We start from the raw sequence: 24,092 nt of genomic DNA, 5'->3' as shown, positions 1-24,092 counted from the left end.
TTGGGCGTTAATCTGGTGGCTCCAGACTGAGCCAGGCCAATATGTGAGGAGAGTGGAGAGAGTTCAGCTACGCCTGGGGGCTGTTGATGGTGGAGAAGGATTGAAGGGGATTAGCAGAGGTTTTCTGAGCGTCCTGCAGGAACAATTCAGCTGAACTGTTTGTCTGCGAGTCTGTTGGAGCACCGGGACCAGGTCAGGGTCTGGGAAAAGATCTGCATGTAAATGTGTAAAAGGTCTCAGGGGCCTCAGAAGGGATTCATGGGGTCTTTCACCAAGCTTTAAGTTCCCTTGCCATGACTTGGACTGGGCACAATGGGGATCTACGGAGATCTACATAGAGTTGTAGGGGTCATTGTCCTTATCTGGGATCTTGGGTCATTGATGGTATTCAGGATGGATGGAGTTAACTTTGCTCTTGTTGTTTTTTGACTCTGATATGAGGTCTTGTCTAGATTCTAAACACCCAGTGTGTAAAATGTTTTGTCTGGCCTCGAAACTTTACTCGGACTTAAGAGAGATAGGAACAAATGAGTCAAACCCAGTGAAAACACAAACAGTCAGTGTACTGATTTCAGTCCACTCATCTCAGAGGTTAGAGACGCTACTGGGGCCTATTTCAAAAACTCCACTTTGTGATTTTAAATATTGTATTCAGGAATATCTTCACAAGGGCAACTCTGTCAGTGTTCTGCTGCACGTGTGAAAGCAGCAGTGGTGGCCGTTGTGGAATAAAAATAAATTGGGCCTGTTGCAAGAACGTTTTCATACTTTTATCCTAATGTTCGCTTACATTTGTTTGTACAGTGAATTCAACGAACAGGCCACGTTAGATCCATCAAAGCACCTGTGCGTATTTGAGCGAGCATGCACAAGGATAGCAAATTAGCATAATCAACGTCCCCAAAATACCACATAAGGTTTTGCTTCCTGCCCCATGTCAGGAAGTGTTCATTCATGAATTCATTTCAGATCCAGAAATGAGAGTATACTTTAGCAGCATCAGTAGGCGTTAAGTGATGGACAAAAGCTGATAATGCTAGGTAACCTGTGGGTTGCACTGTCACTGAAAGCATGAGATGCATCGATATGAAAATGGCTTATAAAAAAAGCAAATGCTACAGAAAGGCGGCCGATTACTGCAAGGGTGTCAAGGGAAGTCTCTGTCACTGTTGTGGATGAAAAAATACGTGACATAAGAGATGATGTTGCAAAGGCATGTTTTCTGCTTGTGCCGGATCAGTGCACCTTCGTTCGTTGAAATATTATACAATATGCAGCATGTTAAAATTAGTTGACATGTCTTCCTTGGCATGTAGAACAGCTTACCACCAGCTGTGTTAAGGCTCATCGACCTGGCCTTCACTACAACTTACCATGGCACGAGTGATGTATGTTATAAATCAGATTCAATTCATGCAGAGTTAAACAGAATGTCACCATAATGATGTGAAATTTATATACATTTGATATATATATGACATTTTATACGAATGAAATCAGAAATATATGGAGGACTCTTGAAGCAGCATTGATAGATGACAGTCTTTAAAATCAGACTGCACATTTGTTGTTATAAACACAGGGAATCTTTTGGGGAAAATGTCAATGATGGCAACACATAGTGGATGAGACATCAGTGATGAGAGATCAGAACCGAACAGAAGCTAGGTTCCTGTTTTTAAAAGGCTATTTACCACGGATTAATGTCAACTAAAGGCTAAAGGCTATGTTAAGGAAATAGTAATAAAGCATTTCATGAATTAAATAAAAAAGGGGAATTATAAAAATGTGCATACGTAAAAATGACATATTGATCCAAGTAGCTTGTTCCATCCCATAGGTAATTTGCATTGTACCCGCACAAGGCTCAATGTGTCAGGGAAAGGCTAAATGGTTCAGCAAATCAAATACCTAATAGGGAAAGGAAAAACAGCAGAGAAATTGAAATTTATCCCTTGTCCCTTTTAAATGCCCACTTTTATTCATATTTCAATTTGTGAATCCAGTAATGTATTTCTCTTTTTAAACTGCATTTTCAAACAGATTTTTAACTCCCATTATTTATTTATTAATACAATAATGTATTTTTTAAATTTAGCAATTAATTACTGTTTTATATTGTTTTTGTAAACCCCTTTTTCATTTGAACTATTTGATGTACTAATATTTTAATTATAAATTATAGTTATAATTTCTTTTTTTATTGCCCTTTGAAATATCATATGGTGAATTATTTTGTATTTTTGTCTATTTATTTGAAGAATATAAATTATTTGTAAACACATCAATTATTGCCTATTTTTATTCAACATTGATCATTTAACAATTACATTATGTCCGTTATACTTGGGGTCCTTGAAAGACTCGCTGTAATGAAAACTGCTCAGAAGGACTTCTTTAAATAGATCAAAATGCAAATCAACTGCTAACACTGCACCAACTTTTTTAAAATGATTAATGAAATAAAAAAATACACCTCTTTTGGGTAGTTTTCTCTGAGCCCATGCCTGATCTGACCAGTGATGTCATCCTTAAACCACTGGCTTTTTAATGGTCTTATTTTTGTGTCTCTTTCCTGAGTGAGCACAGGAAAATATATTTTGCAGGCACAAAATTATATTTTTCAAGAGAAAAGAAATTATTTCATTTGAGCGAATTAAAATCAACAACAATGAAAACTTTACTCCCACACAAGGTACAGCAGCCTCATTGAGTACCACACTTGACACTGTAGCCCCTCAGTGTCAAGTGTGGACCCAGTGTCCACCTTAACTGCCCCTCAGAAGACAGTTAAGGTGGATAGCTCCATGGTGCAATGCCCAAACTCATTAGAAAGGAAGTGTCTTTCCAAAAATGTAGAAGATTTTAGTCAGGAAAAATAGCATAATTGCATACGAGAAAGCCCTCTGACATTCCGAAAACCTCCCATTACTCTTCACTAATAGAAGAATATAAAAATAACCCCAGGTGACAAAATAGAATGTAGTCATTTTCACCCCTATATGTTGGTTAGGCCCCGGAGCTCTCTCCATAGATGAACTAGACAGATGCACCACATTGGGTGGACTATTAAAAAATCCATAGTTTTACCGACCTTTACCGGCCTTCACTGTGTGCCTGTTCTTAGGGCTGTGCATGATTTACAGAGCACCCCCACCCTTGGTTGGTCCCCAGGACAAGTCCGAGGCTTAATTTCCGTCCCAGCTCGACCATGGCTTTCTCCATCAAGTCAATGCCTGTCCGAGGTTCTCTCTCGTTTGACCTCAGTTTCCATCATTCTCCTTCTTCATCCTCTAACAGCATGGCCCCTTTTCTTTCATTGGTGGGAGTCTCCACAGTTTCGCTTGTTTTCCACTACCTGCCCTCTGTTTTGTTTGCATAATGTAAGATGCACTTTCATAACAAGCATTCATTTTCATGCAACATGTGGTGCCGACTGGCAATGCAGAATAGCCTAGTAAAAGCAAAGCTTATATAGAACTAATTTACTCTAGCTTTGGCTTTTAGTATTAACCGTATACTAAATCATGCTAAATTGAAGCAAACAACTCTCTGTGTCTATTGGCACTTTAAATATCTGCAACATTATGTTCATAGTAGACTCGAACAAGCCTAGAGAATTCTGTATCTGTATCACAGTTTTTAAATCTTTGAATTGAAAGCATCAAATCTTTAACTATGTTACTATGTTACACACGAGTATTTGTAATGAGGCTAATTGTTATGTAATTTAATTCATAATTATAAAACAGATAACAGATAATAGTTATCTGTTTATTTTTTAACTATTTTTCCTGTTGGGTGAAAAAAGTTAAACCTAAAATAAAACAGAGAATGACGGTTATGTACATAATTTTATAAATTAATAATTTTCAAACTGATGGAAAATTGATACATCATACACTGAGACTGTCTTCTGTGGGCACTGAACCCTCTGGTTTATAGTCACTTTAGTCCTGCAGCAGAAGCCTATTTAATCCTCAATGCATCACCGCCATCATGTGGTTACAGTGAAGACAACATTCATATCCAGGGTGAAAGCTGATCCGTCAATTTGGAAGGCTGTGAAATTCTAAACCACCCGCAGCACCCCCTAGAGGATGCAGTTATCACTACACCCTAAAGTATGGTTAGGAACTAACAGCTCTCTGCTATTCATAAAGAGCTAATTTCATGATGTTAAAGTTTACCTTTTTAACCTGAGGGGGCAGTAGAATATATGGAAATCTAAGGCTACCAATACCAAATAACAGCTCGATCACATAAAAACATTCGGTAGCCAAGTGTTACACATAAAATCAAGTGTTTATTTTCACGTTTGAAAATGAATAGGCCAAAATGAAAATCGAAATAGTAATATGACAAAATCAGTGTCATTATAAACACAAATATGTCATAATTATAATGAAGTGTTAAAATGGACTCAATACAATGAAAATGAAAAAAAAAGAGACACAAAACTGCCCAAAGACAGCACAGACAGGTACAAACAGCACTAACCCACAAGCAGATTGCACATCCACTATTTCTCATGCAGATACATGAGCACACCAAGGGGGTTATTTTTTTCACAACTATCCGTTTGTGTGTTTGTTAGCAGGATTGCATAAAAATAACTGAAAAGATTTCCATTACACTTGGTGAAGGTCATGATCATTAAATCAGGCATATTTTGGGGACTGGTTTCGAGTGTTTCAAATTTCATGCAGCTTGATTGGATCTAAGAGAGTGAATCAAAGGCCCAAAACAGTCTTTTGGGGCATGCCGGAGATATGCACTCTACTGATAGACTGACATTATTTAATTGATTGACCCTCGTTGATATGTTGCATTTCTTTGCACTGTGTAAAGCTGCTGCATTGGCTATGCTCTATATTTTACGTTTCAAGTTATTACAAAGATCATTCACGGAAGAATAGTTGATAATAATTTTTTTATTATGGGTTCATCAATAGTTATGGACATATAATCATCTCTTTACAATACAACATAAGATCAGAAGAGCATGACAGACCACTCCAACAGAATGTCATAGATAAAAAAAACCCAATAATAAATAAGAGCATAAATAAACCAAATACATGTTCTCAACTTAGATATAGGTTCTTAAGTACTAATATTGTGTCTGCATGCGTGATGAAACACCCTCAACCATTTTTTTTGTACAAACACGAGATTGGCCGCAGGTACAAGTGGAGAGTTAATATACAGCATGATTCTATGAGGCTACTAGACCGTACTGAGGAAAGGCCCAACATAGAAAACTAGGACTCAGGAAGCACTTAAGAGACCTCACACGCACGCACGCACGCACACACAAACTCACACTTTTTGAGTGAAATACCACCATGTCTGTGAAACCCTGATTTTAAAGACTAAATTTCCCTATCAATAAAAGCACAGAAATCCTGCACATGCACACCACTGGTTGGAGTAACATGGGTTTTCAGCAGCATTGCACCCAAGCTTGTCCTCTGTGAAAGTCCAGGACTGCCTGGGTTGTTTTGAAAAGCAGATATCACTGTGTGAAAGCTCCTTTTCCATTTTGTGTGCACATCATGTATGATTCATGATTTCATGTTGATGTTTGAAAAATTAAAATTGACTGACATTCATAACAGTGGCATTTCTTTAATGAAACCGAATGCTAAAGGGCCATTTTCAAATGTGACAATTATACTTTCCCTCTTTCCACCCATTTCTCTCTGCCACTTCTCACCCTAACTGGTCGCAACAGATGTTCCGCCCACAACTGAGTCTGGTTCTTCTAGAAATTTCTTCCTGTTGAATGAGATTTTTTATCTCCCCCCCACAGTTGCCAAGTGCTGCTCATTGTGGGAACATTTGGGTTTCTCTGTAATATTTATTATGTAAAGTGCCTTGACATAATGTATGTTGTGATTTGGCACTAAAACTGAATTAAATTGAATTACACTCTTAAACTGAAGCTTGCGATTTCGAACATTCCAAATATGTCCTATAATTTGCTAATTACCAATTAACAACAGTTTTCAATTCCCCTTCAGTAGAAATGAGCAAAATTAGTGAACGTTTTTGTTCCGAAGACGATTAATACATATATCTAATTCTAATTTTATGTCTAGCAGGAAAAAAGTGTTAAAAGTGATGCTTCCGATTTCACGGTAAAGTGACTGATGAAATACTGAAAAAACGGCAAATTATTTCTTATTATTATGATCATTATCAGCTGATCTGTTGATATTTTGAACGTATTTTATTGGATATTTTTCATTTGGGGGATGCACAATTACACACTCACATCTCGCATTACACTATATGTTTTTATTTATTCTATTGTGCAAATAAAAGCCAACTATAATCTAGTTTCATTTTCAGGTTTTGGTGGCACAGGTCCTCTTAATTTTAAGAAAGAATAAAATCCCATTTCAATTTGATTGAAGATTTTTTCTCGGAATTGGCAGCCCTGAATCGTCAGTTTCACATTTGTCACTTTTGACACCATGACTTCACAATCTGGTCGGTCTCTAAAAACTCTTAGGTGGCTCAACGTTGATGTGAGTCATTATCATGGTTTTCATTTGAGAAGCTTCCAGAGCCTGAATGTGGACAATTGGGTTTCACCGTGTTCATTTCTTTCTATTGCTCTGATTCACATCCGTGTCATGTTGTTTGTACGCCACTGTTCCTCCCAAACACACAAACACAAGCTTGCTACTGGAGCACTAAAATGAAAAATAAATGTGAAAAAAAACCAAACAAAAAAAACTCATTCAGCATCTGTATGGTCCCTTCCTCTTAATAAGAAGAGTAATTCACATTTGATATGACTCACTGTCATTATCGTTTTAACACAGAGGTAATCAGATCCTTTACAAAAATACACACATACACACGCGCACATGCACACACACACACCGCACACACACACACACACACACACACACACACACACACCTTTACAAAAGAAGAAAATAAATACAGATTACTTTCTTTAACAACAGATCATCATCATCATCATCATCTGCAGAATCCTGTGAATCCTACTTTTGATTTCCAGAACGTTGCTCTGGAGAAATGAATGGCAGTTATAGCAGGTCATCAAAAACAAGTGTAGGCATAATAAATAGTTGTATCAATGACATTATCACCAGTAAACCCCATGAAGTGGCTCCAGGAAAATCATCAAAGATGTTTTCCTTGGTTCAGCAGTAGAGTATATCTGGAGCATGTGAAACCCTGGTGGATTTAGAACGTCTTCTTATGGAACCTTAGTTCTCTGATCCGAAAGTCCAAAATTCCTTTACGTTTGGTGTGCTTTGTATTTGTTTCTTTCTCTGTTTTGCTGTACCCCAGCAATCTAGTATTGCATAAAGTTGGTGTACTCATAAGAGACGGATACAAAAGAATGGTCATAACTGAAGCAGCAGTGGCTGAGAGTTCCTGATCTTTCGTGGGAGGCGTGCGTCAGATATGCCGGATCCTACATTTCCCATAACTTGTGTGTCTCTCTGCAATACCTTTCCTACCACTCCTTTCACACTTCACATCTCCATTTTGTAACAGAAGCCCAGACTGACATAACCCTGAAGAGATCACTTTTACACCATCAGGGTTATTTTCTGAGACTTGACAAAGCTCCTTCACGGGAAAGGAGTTCTCCTTCAAAGTGACAGAAGCAGAAATGATAATAATGAAGGATTTCTTCTATCAAAGCATATTATTTATTCATTTGTCTGATTTATAGTAACAAAATCAACGGTGTGATACTAAAGTATGTTATGTTGAATGAGTTGACCATGGCAATATAAAAAAAGAGTAATAAAAACAAACATGTCTGACCACCGAAATTAAAAAAAAAATTGGTTCCATACACTGGTCAGCTGCAAAATTATAATTAGTAACTGGTTTTATTGTTGCGGCTGATGAGTGAAGAGTACAAGAAATTTGAGGTCCTCTCTGTGATTTAAGCCTCGAGTAGGTAAATGTCAAAATGTTGCGCAGAACATTGACATTCAAAGTTCTGATGCTAAAATTGGTTTGAAACAGTTTTAATGTATTTGAATCATTGAAGTATTGGTTTTCTTTTTTAATGTCATGCGCCCATAGCAAGAGCATTATAGTCATATTTGTTGCTGTGATCATCTTAACTCACTTCTCATAATTCTATTTTTTGTGGCTAAATTTTTGTCACCCAGGAATATTGTCATTTCGGTTCCTGTCATTCTGATACACAAGTCAATTTAACCGTGACAGTAAATAGTGCATGGACAGTTTGGGGAGTACATACATAGACTCTAACCTACTTAAACAAATTTATCAATTGCTGCTCCATTTTTCATGTGTACTGAAAACCATCTCTGGATGGAGCAGCTGATAGGTAAACCACCAGCACACACCCCTAACAGGGGTTCTGTGTAACTGAGAGCCTGGTAACACTAATACTCCTGACTAGAGCCCGACCGATATATTGGTTGGCTGATACTATCAGAAGTATGAGCCTTTCACAAACATATTGGTATCAGTGATTAGATTTGCCATCATGTGCCGGAATGAAAATTCATCTTACAGAATAAGCAATGCAGAAAAGATATATTTTCTTAATTCAAGCTCTATATATTTATTTGTATATGTGTCTTTTTATATATAAGTATTTATAATAAAGTTTGTAGTTAAACTGTAAAATATCAAACCTCAATAACATTTTTTTGTAAGAAGGGAATTTTTATATTTTTATATATATATATATATATCTGTCGGGCTCCACCCATGGCAGTGACATTTTGCACTAAATCAGTGCAGCTGAATTTAATCCTCATGAACTGTGCATTTGGTTGCGATCATAAAATGCACTTTCAATGCTTTCACGTCAAGTCCTGACATTTGAAACATGATGCTTCGACTGTCCTGACCTCATCGGAAGAGGATGCAAAGTCTGACCTGGGGTTTAAACTCAGCAGGTTCTATATGCTTCGACGCTGACATTTTAATTTGTCCAGATAGTATTCACAACAATGTGTTTCCAGTGTCTGATGTGATCAGGCCCTCAGTCAGCAATGTTTCGTTTTCCCTCCATAACATGTGGAGCTGCACAGCACAGGGACATTCCATTAGAACTATAACAACCATGTAAAAAAAAAAGAAAAAAAAGTAGGTAATGATCCCAGGCAATCTCAGACATCATTGTGAGTTTCTGTCAGATTCTCTTGATACATTGGCCAAAGATACAGCGTAGATTAAAACGGTGTCATGTCTGTAGACGGCCATTCAGTATTGTCAAACAGAGACACTGTGTTCAGAGACCTCTCTGGAAGCTCTTGTTGGACAACTACTGGATTGATAGGCAGCTTCGACATTTGTCTGAAAAAGCTCCTATGTTACTTACCTTAAATCTAGCATGGCTTTTCTTCACACTTGTAAACTGTAGAAAAAAAATAAAAAAAATAAAATATATATATATATATATCTATATCTATATCTATATATATATATATATATATATATTTTAAATGCTCTTGAAAATCCTAAAGTTAGAAAGAAAAGAAAATCTAGATTTTATGTGAATAATTACTACACTGCATATTGGACTTGTTCTCCTTCGATCTTATTAACTATAGGGTCTTGTGTTACTTACTAAATCTCCAAGAACTTCCATAAAAGTCACTTTTCCACTAAATATTGCTTAAGTGTAATAGTACCCTGTAAAAGACAAATCACCCCGGAATCCAACAAGGAGGAGGAGGGATGTGAAGATAAAACCAAAGAGGCAGAAAATGTTTGACCCGTGCACGGATGGCAATTATATTACAGTATGACACACTGCTTCTCATTTTCCTCATAACAGTGTGTCTGACACTGTCAGCAATTTTATAATTTACTTAATGGCTTTCTATGTTACACTAGGAGGGTTAAAAAGGAAATTATGTGCAATTAAAACTTGACCTGTATTTTGGCTGTTTTGGTCATCGAAAGCTGAACTGCTAAGATAGACAGGAGGAAGGCATGTGAGCCACAAGGGAGCTTTGAAAAAAATCCCTATCCTGATTCTGTGACCCAAAAATATAGCAGTGTGAAACTGCTAAAAAAGAGTGATGTCCAAATACATTTTCCTGTCAAAACATTTCCCCATACGGGAAGGTAAATAAGGGGGTAAAACGCCAGTCGGCCGTGGCATGAAGTTCCTCAGTTTCATAAAGCGCTGATGTGGTGTTAAGTGAGGGAGATGAAAGAGAAAGTTATCATGGCGTTCTCTTTACCAGAGGGAAAGACACTGTTCTTATATTACAAGAGCCTGAAGTGTTCATATAGCCTGAAAGAATTACCTGTAAGTACTGATGTGTTCAATGTGTGTGAACCACTGTGCATGTGAGGCGCATTCATGTGCGTGTGTGTGTGTATTTTAAGATTGTCCATCACCTCCAGTATTGACCAAACCTCAAACCAAGTCCTGTCTGATCTGACCAAACATGATCCTCGAATGAAAAGAGGAGACCGCCTCCTTTCACACCTGACCTGTCGGTGTGCCCTGACCAGGACATGCACGTGTTAATGCAAAATGCAGGTCCTGTCTGAAGTCAAACGCTCAAATGTGCCGGGCGAAAACACAGAGTTTTGCATATGGGGAGGGGTATTTTAATGTGTTTGTCATTTATGTCAGCCTACTTCGGTGCATTACGCACCTGAGTAGAGCGGTGGAGCAGCAAACAGAAGTGCGTCCTGCTCCTCTTGCCGACTCTGTTTGCATCACAGTTTTGCATTTAGGTCATCGAGTCTTGCACTTGGCTTGCAAAGTTTGCAGCCTGTCAGGCAAGTGCTGTGATACTGACATCATTGCTGCAGTGACATCACTGTTGGGTGTGGTTGCAGGTGCAAGAAAACATAGTTTGTGACCACACCCAACCACACCTATCAGAAGTGTGCTTGTTCATCAGCGACAAATGTTTCATTCGGTAGACAGATCGGGGAAGTGCTCAGGGCTGAATATCTGTGCAGATCTGAACACAAAAAATCATACTACACTCATATACCTTGGTGTGGACAACCTTATACTGTGTGTGTGTGTGTGTGTGTGTGTGTGTGTGTGTGTGTGTGTGTTAGTATGCATGTGTGTGTCTGGGAGCGTCCTCATAGCCTTGTCTGAGCTTCAGGGATGTAAATCTCGATGCTGTCGGCGCTCTCTGTTGCCGAGTTTTGTCGCACAGATGCAGCTCTCTTGGCGGCCATCAGGCGCTTCCTGGCCTCCTGCCGCTGTTTCTCTGAGCTCTCCAGCGAGCGGTCTCTGGCCAGAGGAGGGTAGTGGTGGGGACCTTTGGGTGGTTTTTTTGGCACTGGAGGTGGGAGCCGCCTCTCCTAGTGGGAGAGGACGGTAGGAGAGGGAGGGCACAGCATTTCAGGGAAAACACAGACACCTGTGTGTGTGTGTGTGTGTGTCAGTGCTGCCCATTGAAGCTGCCATATTCAATGTAGAGGGCTTTTAGTTTAATGTATGTTCGTGCATATGTACGAGTTCATAATAATCTAAGTAGGTAAGAGATAAGCTGAGTCAGACTTTGTGAATAATTATTCTTTAGATCATCCTACTGCATCACACTGTGTTTCAGTCAAATACTGTAGCTACTTTGCATGCTGTTTATTTGAATTCTTAACTTGTGGTTATGTGTGACATGGCTCTATGCAGGTTTTCATACATGCAAGGCAGGTATTTTACTTTCATAATAGGCAATTTGAGTTCACTGGATGCAAGCCTATCTTGTGGCAGGGGTCTGTTTCTGCACAGATCTTTTCAATAACTATATGAAAAAAATCATACATAGACATGGCACCAGTTTTAAAATGATCTATCTTTCTAAATCTTTCTATGAATTAGGTAAAAGAACATTTCAGGTTAATTTACATACCTATGTCCATCATTTAGGTAAACAATCTGTTATGACAACATTATAGTTGGCAACATGACCGTTGAGATTTCAGAACGGACGATTTCAACAAAGTCTGAGAGGTTATGAAAGTCAGAGGAGCCAAAACAAAACAAAAGGTTTTATCAAGACAGGGTCGTGAAGTTTGCCTACCCTGTTGGTTTGTTTCATACCCGTCTGATCATCTGCCTGCTCAAATTTTTTGACTTGTCTGGACAGAGCCATGATTATTATCCCTATGTATTAAAAAAAAGATATATCCTTAAACAAGAAGAACAAACTCCATTTGCAGGACCCCAAACCAGCAGAATTCAGCTTATCCCCTTTGAAACTAATGTGTCGAAATGTCCATACTTAGGAATATTAGTTACACTCACTCCTCTCAATATTTTATGACCCTGACATTTACAACACACAAAACACATCAAAAAGAGCCCATGCTGAGGCAGTTGCATGCGGCAGAGGGAAGAAAGGAAGGAGGGAAGGAAGGAAGAAGGCATGGACAGATGAATGGAAAGACAGACACGATGGATCAATGGAAGCCCAGAGTTGTCAAGGCCCTAAGGTGTTGGCATTGCAGTTATGCTGACTGATGCATGGCTGTTTTCGAGCGCCTTCACTGTCAACACAAAAAAGCACAAGAAAGAAAATGACAACAATGAGAGCAAATGAGGAAACCATCCGAGGCAATAATCACAATGATGCAAAATCACAATGCACACTGCTGAAAGAGAGCAACACACCAGGCTTAAGAGATACACTTAGAGATGTGCAGAGGGAAAAGTACCATAGAGTCTAAGTCAACAACCTCACACACACCCTGTCTGCACCATGAAAGAAAACCTGTGTATTACCACTTTCTTTGCTTCTTTACTTTCTTTGCTTCTGTCATGTGTATATATATATATATATATATATATATATATGTATTGCCTCGATACAAGCTATCTAAGTCAGCCATATAAACCTGCACCAATCAATTCACCCCCACCATTCCATGTCGATGAAAGGTTTCATCAATCACTGCTGTAACACTGGTCATCACCACCTGCACTCAAACAAACAAGGAAGGCTTCAATAAGGGACCTCAGGTGTGACTACAAGGACGCTGGAAGAAGGGCTGCTGTAGCACTGGCAAAGGGCTGTAACTTCAAGAAAAAAGTATACTAAACAAATCAATATGACATTTTTTTTTTTTAATATTTAGAGTAGTAGCATAGTATTAACATAGTAACATAATAGTAGGCCTTCGGGCATTCAGTCTATATTCTCTGTAGCCTATCTGATGCATAAATGTTGAACATGATGGAGAAAATTATAGGTGTGAACTGAAAGGATCACGGATGGTGGCAATAGCATACAAATACAAAAATAATGACTGTCGCACTTGCATATTATATGAAATAATTATATAGACTTTTTCTCAGCACCCGCAACTCTTGACTGACTTCCAGCGTCCCTGTGTGACTAAACCTTAATGCTGAGCTAACTAGGAGTCTTGCAAAGGTGTGAGAGGCTAGTGTATTTTATATTAATACATCAAAGTGGTGTGCAAATATGTCCCTATACACTGTGGCTATCTTACAGGTTCATGTCATTTCACACTGTGTGAAATAGTGGAATTTAGTCCTAAAGCTCTATTTTAAAGCACAAGGCGCACGTGCATTGTTTGTCCAAATTCACTTTTAATGGCACAAAAAAGAGAAATACAAGTTCAAAAATGTTATTCTCAAGTATCTTAATCAATCATGGGTGTGATTTGGGCGTAACATGCCCAGATCTATTTAGAGTGTCTTCTCCCATTCCCCATAAAAGCCAGGTGAGCCCGCACTTTGGTGGGTTGGCCCGTATTTGCAGGCAGCACGAGAGAATGCAGCAGTGAAAGCGCGGGCAGATCATCTGATTTTCGTGTAACAAAATCTTTCAAACTTCCATCTCCATATCAGTTCTTGTTTACTCATGTTCATCTTTCAAAACTTTCAAAACTTTCAAAAGCACTACACAGCCTGACATCAGTGCTATCAATAGCTTTGACACTGTAGGAGAAATCTACTCTCACACATATGATGCAATGCTCTTTTAATGTCAGTGTGTTGCTTGACATATGTTGCTGGCATGAGAAAATGTGTAGTTTCACGGGGCAAGATGCCTATTGTATACAGAGCCACTGTACATAGATCTGGGGATGACTGTGGCCGTTTTGGTTTTGGAGATTTGTGAAGAAATAAACCATAAATAAAAGTCTGGTCACAAAGTGATAGAATCACATCTGGCTCCACAGAACAACTGGCAACATGACACTTTGTGCAAAGTGTATGATTCCAGAAATTACTGAGGGATGTTTCACGTGTTGGTACGGTCACTGGCAAGACTTTTATGGCTTTCATTACCTACAAAATGATTGCTCTAAAAATGTGCTGACGAGATTCCAACTTTAGTAGTTTAGTAGTTTCCCTGAGAGTCACTGGTCAAATTAGGTCATTGTAAATTTCAGTTCTTTTTCTATAAATTCAGGTTGTCATGTCATATCTGCTTGATTAAATGTTAATTTAATATTGACTGGACATTACTATTTCTAAACATATATCTTCTATTTTAATCTCAGCTTCAGGTCTGATCAGGGACAGCTGCTTTCTGTTGAGCCTGGATAGAAAATGTGTTACCTTACCTGAATGTACTTCAAAGCATTGGGTTTGCTTTGAACAGTGGTTAGGTGAAAGACTATTTTCAATTTTAGATTATATTAGATTTGGCAAAATCTTGGATGAGGAGAATCACAGGGGTGTAGTGAAATATCCCTCCGTCTTCCATAAACGGAAGTTAGTTGATGCCAAATGAGACATTTATGAGTCACATTCATAATAACCATAGGGTGAAAAAAAACGAGCACACATAACACCTCCCATTCAGATGGTGTTATCCTTGGTGTAGCAGTCAGACTGTTGGTGAACTAGGAGCTCATGTGTGCATACCTGTCTCTCAGGGGGATCCAGGGGTCTCCAGTTGTTGGCTCTGAGCTGGTGAAGCTCATCAAACTTCAGGCTTATGTTCTCGATTGACAGCTGAAGCATATCCCAAAAACCAGCCAGGTCAGAGGCGACAGGACGAGGGTGGGCATTGGGGTTCTGTGACATTAGAAGAAGACATGAAAGTGGCTCGGTGTAAAAATGATTTTACACATTCAGGTTTATTTGCAGAGCAGCCCAAAATATTTTGTGAAATCATAGGATAATAAATAAAAATAAAGTAAAAATATAAATGTTCTACTCGTACAGGTGCAGCTCAAAGAATTAGAATATCATGGAAAAGGTTCAATATTTTTTGTCAGTTATATAAGAAAGTGAAAATGTAATATACCCTAGACTGAACACACTGAAACTCCTGAGTCACTCCTGAACCACAGACAGTGTCCGAAGCGTGTGACCTGGGCTAAAGAGAAAAAGAACTGGGCCATTGCTCAGTGGTCCAAAGTCCTCTTTTCAGATGCAATTCAATTTTGCATTTAATTTGGAAATCATGGTCCCATAATCTGGAGAAAAAGCGGAGAGTCACAGAATCCAAGTTGCTTAAAGTCAGGGTTGGACTGGGACAGAACATTTGCCCTGGCATTTTTGGCCCAGACGGCCCACCACATTATGTCAGGACACCGCCCATCAGTACACCATCCTTGGGGTCCCCTTACAAAGCTGAGTAGTAAGTGTCATGGACAAGTGTGCCAGTGTACTCATTCACTCTTGACTGACTCCCTTGTGGTCAGAGGTAGCTGCGAAGAACCATAGACTATATTACAGTTTTGTCAATTGCTAACAAGCATCGTTCGGTACTGGAGCCACTTTTTCAAAACTCTTCATGCAGTCTGCATCGCAAACATGCACCTGGGCCAAACAATGAATCTCCCCTCCAAAACTAACTCGACTCACCACAACACTTGGTACGTCTCAGAATAAGTGTGTTCCACCAGAACACTGACAACAATTCTCAGTCAGAGAGCAAACACTTCCAGTCACAACACACTGACTTAAAAAACACGAACAACAGGGAGCAACACCTAAATGATGAACTTTGACCTCTTAAGCTTTAATGATTTTGCACATAAATCATTTAATTTATTGACTTAACTAAAGTATATGTAAGAAGAAGGAATCAGAAATTGCCTCAATATCCTTAATTCGGATCATACTGTACAGTACTAGTGTTCTAGTCTTGACTCTCTCCTGCATATCACGGCAGATGTTCCGGCCACAACAGAGTCCGGTTCTGCTGGTTGCTCATTATGGGAACTGTTGAATTTCTCTGTAATAATGTAAGGTCATGACCTTACTATGTTGGTTGTGATTTGGCGCTATACAAATAAAATTGAGCTGATAATTGAATTGAATTGGATTTGGACAGTTCTCATCAACATCACCAGTGTTATTCTTCCTCTCTCTTGTCTTCCACGCATCCTCCCTGACACCTGTCTTTTCCCACCAACCCGTATTCCACCATCCATGTTTCCAAACAAAGTCATTCTGAGCTGCCCCCTGTTCTCGGTTTGGTCATGAGACTAAAAACACATTTGTAGGCTTTCATCTGAATTTGTAATCAGCTATGTTCTGAATGATTTTCATTTATTTAGTTGTAATTATTCTGCAAGATTATCTTCATATTTCAACAGATGCAGAAATGCATGACATTTGACATCATTCTGTTTTGAATGTTTTGTAAAGAGTGTGTTAGCATTTGAAAAATGTGCTGCAAATATATAGTGTTTTGCAAATGGTGGAGTATGAATGGGCAAAGGATATCTAACGAAACTGAATGTTCCGGAAGGGAATATTAAAATCAAATCTTAGTTTGTTCAAAAGTCTATTGCAGAGAGAGTGAAAGGTGAAATATTAATATACACGTTTGAAAGCATCTTTTCAGTGTGAGTAAAGGTGTTTTGGGACTCACCAGGTTTTCCTCACACAGCTCCCTGAACTGCTGGAACTTCTGGGACATCAGAAGCTGAGCACTTCCCATTGCACTCCTCATCTTCCCCATGACTATGAGCAAAGACACAGTTTACAAAGAGACTGACCATCCACCTGTGTTTGATTAAATGCACAACACGCTGAACACATTTTATTGTCCTGCTTACCAAGGACACAGCATCTCCATCTGCTAATGAACAGTATAAACTACGGATGATACTCATTTTACACACCACAGTAGTGTTTGTTAATAAGTGAATCTTACAGTATTAACCAGGAAAATGATATAATGCATGTTCTCCCCTTTTTAAAATACTTTATTTATATAATCTATTTCTTATTTCATGTCAAATATCCAACTGTTCCTGTCTTCTTCCAGACAGTCGTGCATTCCCCTGTACTTATATTTAAATAGCACCAATAGTAAAAAGTAGTTTATTTTGTTATTTCATGAGAAAAAGATGTATTATTTATAATAAAACAATCAAAATGAATTTGTTTCACATACAATGCATTTAGAAGAAAATGTTTATTTTAAGATATAATAATTACTCGGACTACTGATGTCAGTTTTTGCATGTGAAATTTCTTATATAGTAACAAATACTTGAACCTAGACATGATGAACACACACACAAACACACACACACAAAGACATACTATCTTCAGGTAGGTCATTCTCCCGCTTGTCGAGCTCCATCTGTCGACACCAGCCATCCATGCGGTCGGTCTCAGCCTGCAGCAGCTTCAGAAACCAGCGTCCATCTCTCTGACACACTGAACGCTGCACCACCTGCCATTCAAACATCCAGACTTTGACAACGTGCGGAGACACACTGGCACAGGCATTTGTATTCTCAATAATGTAACAAAGCCAATAATGTGGAAAAATCATAACAAACTGGTGAAATACTACAGGCCCCAGGTACCACAGTATATAACTGTAGCCAAATGCATAATACTCACTCCTCACGTGTCACAAACCCCCTGTCGTGGACTGCTTTGCTTAAGGTTCTAAAGGGTTCTTTAGTATTTGATTTCAAGTCAAAGATACTTGACCGTGATAATCTGACCGTGAAACAACTGTTTTTATTATTCATCCATCCATCATTAATCCATCTTTAATTTTTTGAAAAAAAGATCAATTCTTTAGCGCAAATGAAAAAAATATATGTGACCATCAGAAGTCAACAGTGCCTAGAATGACATCTAAAACACAGAGCAAATCCCTGTTGTTAACTCGATTCTAGTCTATTTGTGTATGTTTTGATTACTTAATAGCATTGAGGTGTATGGAATACCATGTAAGCACTGAGACCAATTATTTAATGTATAAACACAACAGTTACATATTATCACCTGACACGGTTGATAAGGAAAAATCTGTTTGCAAACAGCTGCATATACATATTAAGCCAATACAGAATAACATTAATAATCATTTCATGTCATGTGTCAGGATACTTATTACTTTTTACTTGACATAGGTGAATGTCCAATAACCCAACCCTTTTAAGCTCTGTTTTTGGTCTCCACCAAATCATTATCTTTCTCTGCTTAATGTTCTACTATTTTCACCATCTGGTCAGTATGTTGGAGCTGTTAGGGTTGGGGCTGGGTTGGTGCTGGGAATGCAGTGAACAGTGGTTTATCAAAGCTTTTTTTACTTAAATCAGCTTCTGATTACCCAGTTTCTCGATACCCAGTTGATAGGAGCATTGAGTTGAACTTAAAATAATGCACTAAAAGAGACTAAAAAGCTCTGTACAGATGAGATGACCTGCAGAGTTGGTGATAATTCTCTTTCGGTTAATCACTATTAGTAGACCCCACATACCTCGAGTATAGTGGAGCTGCTGAAGTTGTCATCAAGTGGGTCATCTGTTACACTGTCTATCCAAGGGTCTGGAGGTGGGAGGATGGATGGGTCAAAGCCCACATCGTCATAGTCATCGGAGGCACAGGCATGGTAGTGGTTCCCTGAGCCCTGGATGCTGACGGTGGAGGTGGCAGCATCACGGGAGTATTGTCGAGAGATCATTCCAGATGACAGGACTTCCATATCAGTGTCTGGGCAGTCCAGAGGGATATCCGGCAGTTCAGGGATGTCCAGATCTGCCTGTATAGATGATGGAAAAAATGTAGATAAAATACCTAAATGAACAAATTATGGGGTCTTTGAATAATACCAGAAATTACTTTCCCTAAAAATAAAAATTGCAAGAGTGTATAGGTTAGAAGGAAATGGAGATCCTAACCCATCCTTTCGCTTCATTAGATTACTGTAATGTTTTCTGGATAGACTCTAATGGCGTTTTCACACCTGAAAAGTTCAGAAGACATAGAACCAAGGTCTTGTTACATTGTATACAATTGATCCGGTCAGTTTTGGTTTCATGGAGTGCACTGAAGAATTTGTATGACATACATACGTCCTGTCCTTATCACCTACATGTATGTGGGTTGCGTCTACCTATACTTGACATTGGCTGTTTTGTAGATGGGCGTATGCCTGAAATCATCATGTTGTCAATTCGGCAGGTAGTAGTTGGTTCGAATGAAGAAAATGAATGAACCAGTTCATTTCATTAATTTTGTTGCCACTGTTATATCAATATGGTATTAATACCAGCATCATCAACTTCAAATGCATTTTTGCTTCTCTTCTGCTTAGTTCAATTCTTCTATTTTTTAATACTCTCTCTGTGACTTCCTGCAATTGGTCCATAGGTCTGAACAAGCACTTTCACACTGCAAACAAACCAAACCAAGGTTAAGTTTGATCCGGAGTGAGACCAACTCTTTAGATTACAGTATATTTTGATCTTTTGGTCCGGACTGGGTCACAGATTTGTTCTTCAAATCATATTACATCGCAAAAGTTAGAATAGTCCAACAACTCGCTCCAATCAAATCCCTTACCGAAGAAATTGATTCAGTAACAAAAGAAAACAAAACAATGAAAAAACCCATACTAGATATTCAAACCAGAAGAATGCGCGACAACTTGATTCCCGAACACCCATCTGAAAACCCAGAAACACTATTAAAAGTCTTCATGAAAATCAAACTCAAGCTTCTTCCCGACACCGTAAATCAGATCAATTTCCACCGTCTACACCGTTTTGGATCCCAAGCTACCACCATCACTGTCCCACCATCACCAAACTGGAACATTACAAGCACAAAGAATCCTAAAAAGAAAAGGAAAGGAACTAAATATGGACTCAACCAATTCCCACGTGAAATAAACAAACGTCGCAAACTTCTCTACCCATCCTGAAACAACACAGACAAAACGATAAACGTGCGAACCTTGTAATTTTGGACAAACTTTACATTGAAGGAGAGTTTTATCAGGACTCTAAAACTCAGTTTAAAGATATAGTGCAGTAGGAGAATACAATTGCATTAAAATTTGGGGGGAAGACAAGGATCCCACTCTCCCCCTCCCTCTTCGCCATCTACATCGAGCCACTTGCTGCATCTATCCACCAGAATACTCTCATTACAGGTGTACATCATGGCAAACCATAAAATAAGTTTATATGCAGCTGACACTATGCTCTTCATACAGAACCCACAAACATTTCTACAAGAATCCATGAAACTATCAACAGATTCTCTAAAACCTCAAACTGCTTGATTAACTGGTTAAAGTCAAGACTCTTACATGTCTGTAAAAAAAGAATTGTACTGTCAACACTACAAAAAACCCTAAACCTTGGTGGTCTTGATGCACCTAACTTCTACAACTACTTCCTGGCCAATCAAATACTAATCATAACCAAATCGATCTACAGCATGTTATCCATAATGCAGCTTTCATTCCCAACTAACTCATAGGTACAAAGTAAATCAAAAACATTTTTTTCAAAGCAGCCATAGCACATGCAATTGATTTAAAACAAGATACATATCAATTAAGGGAAAGAAAGTTTATTTGTATATAGCATCATCATCTTCCTCGAACACACTTCTACCTTTACCTGCAGATCAGGAGCTATCTGAATTCAATTTCATATTATAAAAGTGGAACAAAGTTCAATATCCTTGATAATTTTATTATAAAGGCAACAATACTTAATAATAAGAAAAGTGATGACTATATATGACCAGCTGCTTATGGATATTAGAGATAGCTGGAAAAAGGACTTTGGTGCTCACCTTGATGACCAGATCTCAAAAAAAAAATGAGCTATGTGAAATGTTTTTAATTATCCAGAAATGTTTGACTGCCAACTGAGTTTTGACTTGGGTGGCTGTGGCTCAGGAGACAGAGAGGTCATCCACAAACCGCTGGTCGGTGGTTCAATCCCCACTTCGACCAGTCAGCATGCCGATGTGTCCTTGGGCAAGACACTTAACCCTGAATTGCCTCTGATGGCTCTTCTGGCAGTATATGAATGTGACATGAGGTAAATAACCTCATGTCACTAGGTTTTAAACCTAGGTCTGTCTGTCTGCCTGCTTAGAACTGCATGCCCCTTGCGGCAAATCACACAGCTACCGCTGAAACTATACCAAGGTCATCCTGCCTGCAATTACCCTATAATAGGGTAACTTATTTGTGTGTGAGAAAGAGAGAGAGAGAGAGAGAGAGAGAGAGAGAGAGAGAAAATGGGGCAAAGAGCACCATGAAGGAACAGCGGCAAAACCATAAATTAGAGACCTTATATGTTATAATGTGTAAAAACTGTAAAAGTAAAAGTTGGTTTACTATGAAACTGTGGTGGCAAAAAATTAGACGATGGCGGGTCACAAATCTTTAGTATTGGAGGCTTACCTGTACAGCTGCAGTCACACTGTTGGAGCGCTGGTAACGGCGATACCTGACCACCAGAAGAAAACAAACAATTTTTTTTTTCATTTTTGATCGCAGAAAACCATTTCAAGATTCAAGGATTTCTTTGTCACAGGCCTATATTTCTCATCAGTGTTAATGATAATCCCCACTGGTCATTGTAATCATTGCTATTACCGCTAGCAATAGGATGTTGTTTTCCATTGATGCATCTCTGTGACCGTGGAAACTGTAATGTTTTGGGGAAATAGCCTCTTGTACGGTCTCAATTTTTTTTATATTTGTCCCATATGAGGGGCCAGAAGAAGAACAATTCACAAACCCTAAATGAATCAGCCATGACACGGATGCAACACATCACCTAGAAAAGGGGAAATTGGGGAACACCTTCTGGTGCCCCCCAGGAAGGGGGAGCTCACTGGAATGTGTCTGGTAGCCAGGCCTTGAGCCATGAGGCCTGACTGGCCACAACACTAACAACTACATGGAGCTATTACCTTGTGGGCAAAAGATAGGCATTAGGGTTGAGTGTCAGATGGGAGGCAAAGGCAGGGACCATGTAGGTGTGCTTACCTTCTCAAAGGAAAGGAACCCAAGTTAGAGTAGGAGCAGTATCAACTATATATTGTTTGTCACACTTCTTTTTACAGTACTGAAAACCAAAACCATGGTGAACACCTTTTCTGGAATTTCCCAGTGTAAAAGGCACAAGGTGGGTTTAGGGATAGTCAGACCCTGAGCTGAGGACTGCCATGTTGGAGTTTCCCCTGGAGAACATGAGGGTTGCTTCTACACGTCTATACATAAGTTGCTGAGTGGAAGGCTCTAACTGTTGTTTGAACCTATGTACCAAACAGTAATTTGGAGTATAGAAGTTTTTGGGGTGTATGGTTGTCTTCCTGGAAAGATGACCACTTAGTGACGCTAAAGTTGTACTGGAGGACTTTAATACTCACAGGTTAAATAGGTGGGTTATAGGGAATGGCCTGCCAGTACTTTGTTATTGGACTTCTGTGCTAGTCATGGACCAGAAATAAATAAGTCAATACATGCATTGTTACAACCCTAACTTATAGTCATGAGCTTTGGATGCTGAACATACTGTACCTAAATGAGAATATGAATAAAGTGAAATAAATGCTTGGATCCGCAATGAATGGGACTGTGGATATACTGTAAGCAACAGATATGCAGTTCCATGTTAAATGTTCATATACAGTATATATATATATACATATATATATATACACACACATATATAATCAGTAAAAAGTCAACACAAGACAAAATAAAAATAAAACCACAAAGAGTAAATGGAAATGTGTCCCTCACCCCCTGTCATCTTCCACTTGTACCCCAACAGAAGTGAACTTAGATGGGTCCTCTGGATCTGGAACCTCCTCTGGTCCATCCACCTAGTGGAGAAAGGCAGGATAAATTAATGAGTGAATTAATAATCTAGGTTAATAAAACAATTAAAGCATAGTATTAAGTAGACAACTTTTGGTGTTCCTTTGTCTTCTTTCTAATAAAGATGGTGCAGTGTATGGCTGCTGGTGAAGGTGGAAATAACCCATTGTATACAATAAGCAGCAGATTGAATGCCTGTTTGTGTTTGAAATGTGACCTTAACTGTGACCATATCCTCAGTGAGCTATTGACAATAGGATTGTTTGTAAAACTTTTTTGCTGAGAGGAAGTGGTGTGCAGAGCAATGATGGTAGTGACACAGGATAACAACCAAACTGTTCCTTCTCGGCCCACAATGCCCCAATACCCTGATAGAAATTTGGAACCCAGTGGATAACTTTATCAATGTTAGAGGCCCGATAGTATTGCAAAATATTGGCTAATGCGGGCCCTTTTTCAACATTTCTCTCTAGATATCACTTCCTCATTTTCTGTCCCAAATAAGGGAACAAATGTTTTTTTCTAAATTTCTAAAAAATATTAATAACAAAAATATGTGTAAGATGTTCCCTTTGACTGAAATAATCCACTCGCTAGTGAGATAGGGAGGCGATGACAATCGGTTTAAGTCTTGTTTAGCTTTCTCAAGCGCTGGGATCAGATTGTAATTAAATACCTCATTATATTTGCATATCACTGAAACGCCCAGGTATGTGAATTTGTCTCTGACAACTAGGGCCTGAAGCAGATAACCAACTACAAACCATCTGTCTCACACTCAACAAACGACCCTTATTTGGTCTTCCATCTGAATGAGTTCTACTGTCGCTTTGAACGACAATCGGACAGTCCTGACACCATCCCCCATGAAGACACCACACATCAGCACCTTATCACCAGCTCTACTCCCCCACCTCAGCAGGAGCCCAGGCCTCTCCAAAACTGCCTACCTTTGAGACACCTGTCAACACAGGCTCCCATAACATTACATTCATTTAGCAGATGCTTTTGTCAAAAGTGACTTAAAAT

General features: G+C 38.9%; 1 protein-coding gene across 3 annotated transcripts in view; it reads right to left on the bottom strand.

The window, feature by feature from the left end:
• Window positions 1-9,497: 9,497 nt before the first annotated feature.
• LOC118311526 (disks large-associated protein 1) overlaps window positions 9,498-24,092 on the bottom strand; it is a 90,385-nt gene continuing 75,790 nt past the window's right edge. For 2 of the 3 annotated variants that reach the window (XM_035635475.2, XM_035635477.2), the window contains exons 10-16: window positions 22,986-23,068; window positions 21,636-21,681; window positions 18,687-18,968; window positions 17,510-17,642; window positions 16,830-16,921; window positions 14,867-15,019; window positions 9,498-11,328 (exon numbers count right to left, since the gene is read on the bottom strand). In XM_035635475.2, coding sequence (XP_035491368.2) covers window positions 11,104-11,328; window positions 14,867-15,019; window positions 16,830-16,921; window positions 17,510-17,642; window positions 18,687-18,968; window positions 21,636-21,681; window positions 22,986-23,068 — 1,014 coding nt within the window. In that variant the 3' untranslated portion in view covers window positions 9,498-11,103. Of the gene's footprint in view, window positions 11,329-11,348; window positions 12,514-14,866; window positions 15,020-16,829; window positions 16,922-17,509; window positions 17,643-18,686; window positions 18,969-21,635; window positions 21,682-22,985; window positions 23,069-24,092 lie in introns of those variants that run through there. The other variant, XM_035635478.2, reaches the window with a different exon arrangement.

Source organism: Scophthalmus maximus, chromosome 5 (assembly GCF_022379125.1).
Source record: "Scophthalmus maximus strain ysfricsl-2021 chromosome 5, ASM2237912v1, whole genome shotgun sequence".
In the NCBI taxonomy this organism is placed as follows: domain Eukaryota; kingdom Metazoa; phylum Chordata; class Actinopteri; order Pleuronectiformes; family Scophthalmidae; genus Scophthalmus; species Scophthalmus maximus.
The sequence above is the reverse complement of the archived record's forward strand: the minus strand, read 5'-3'. Positions and strand labels throughout refer to the sequence as shown.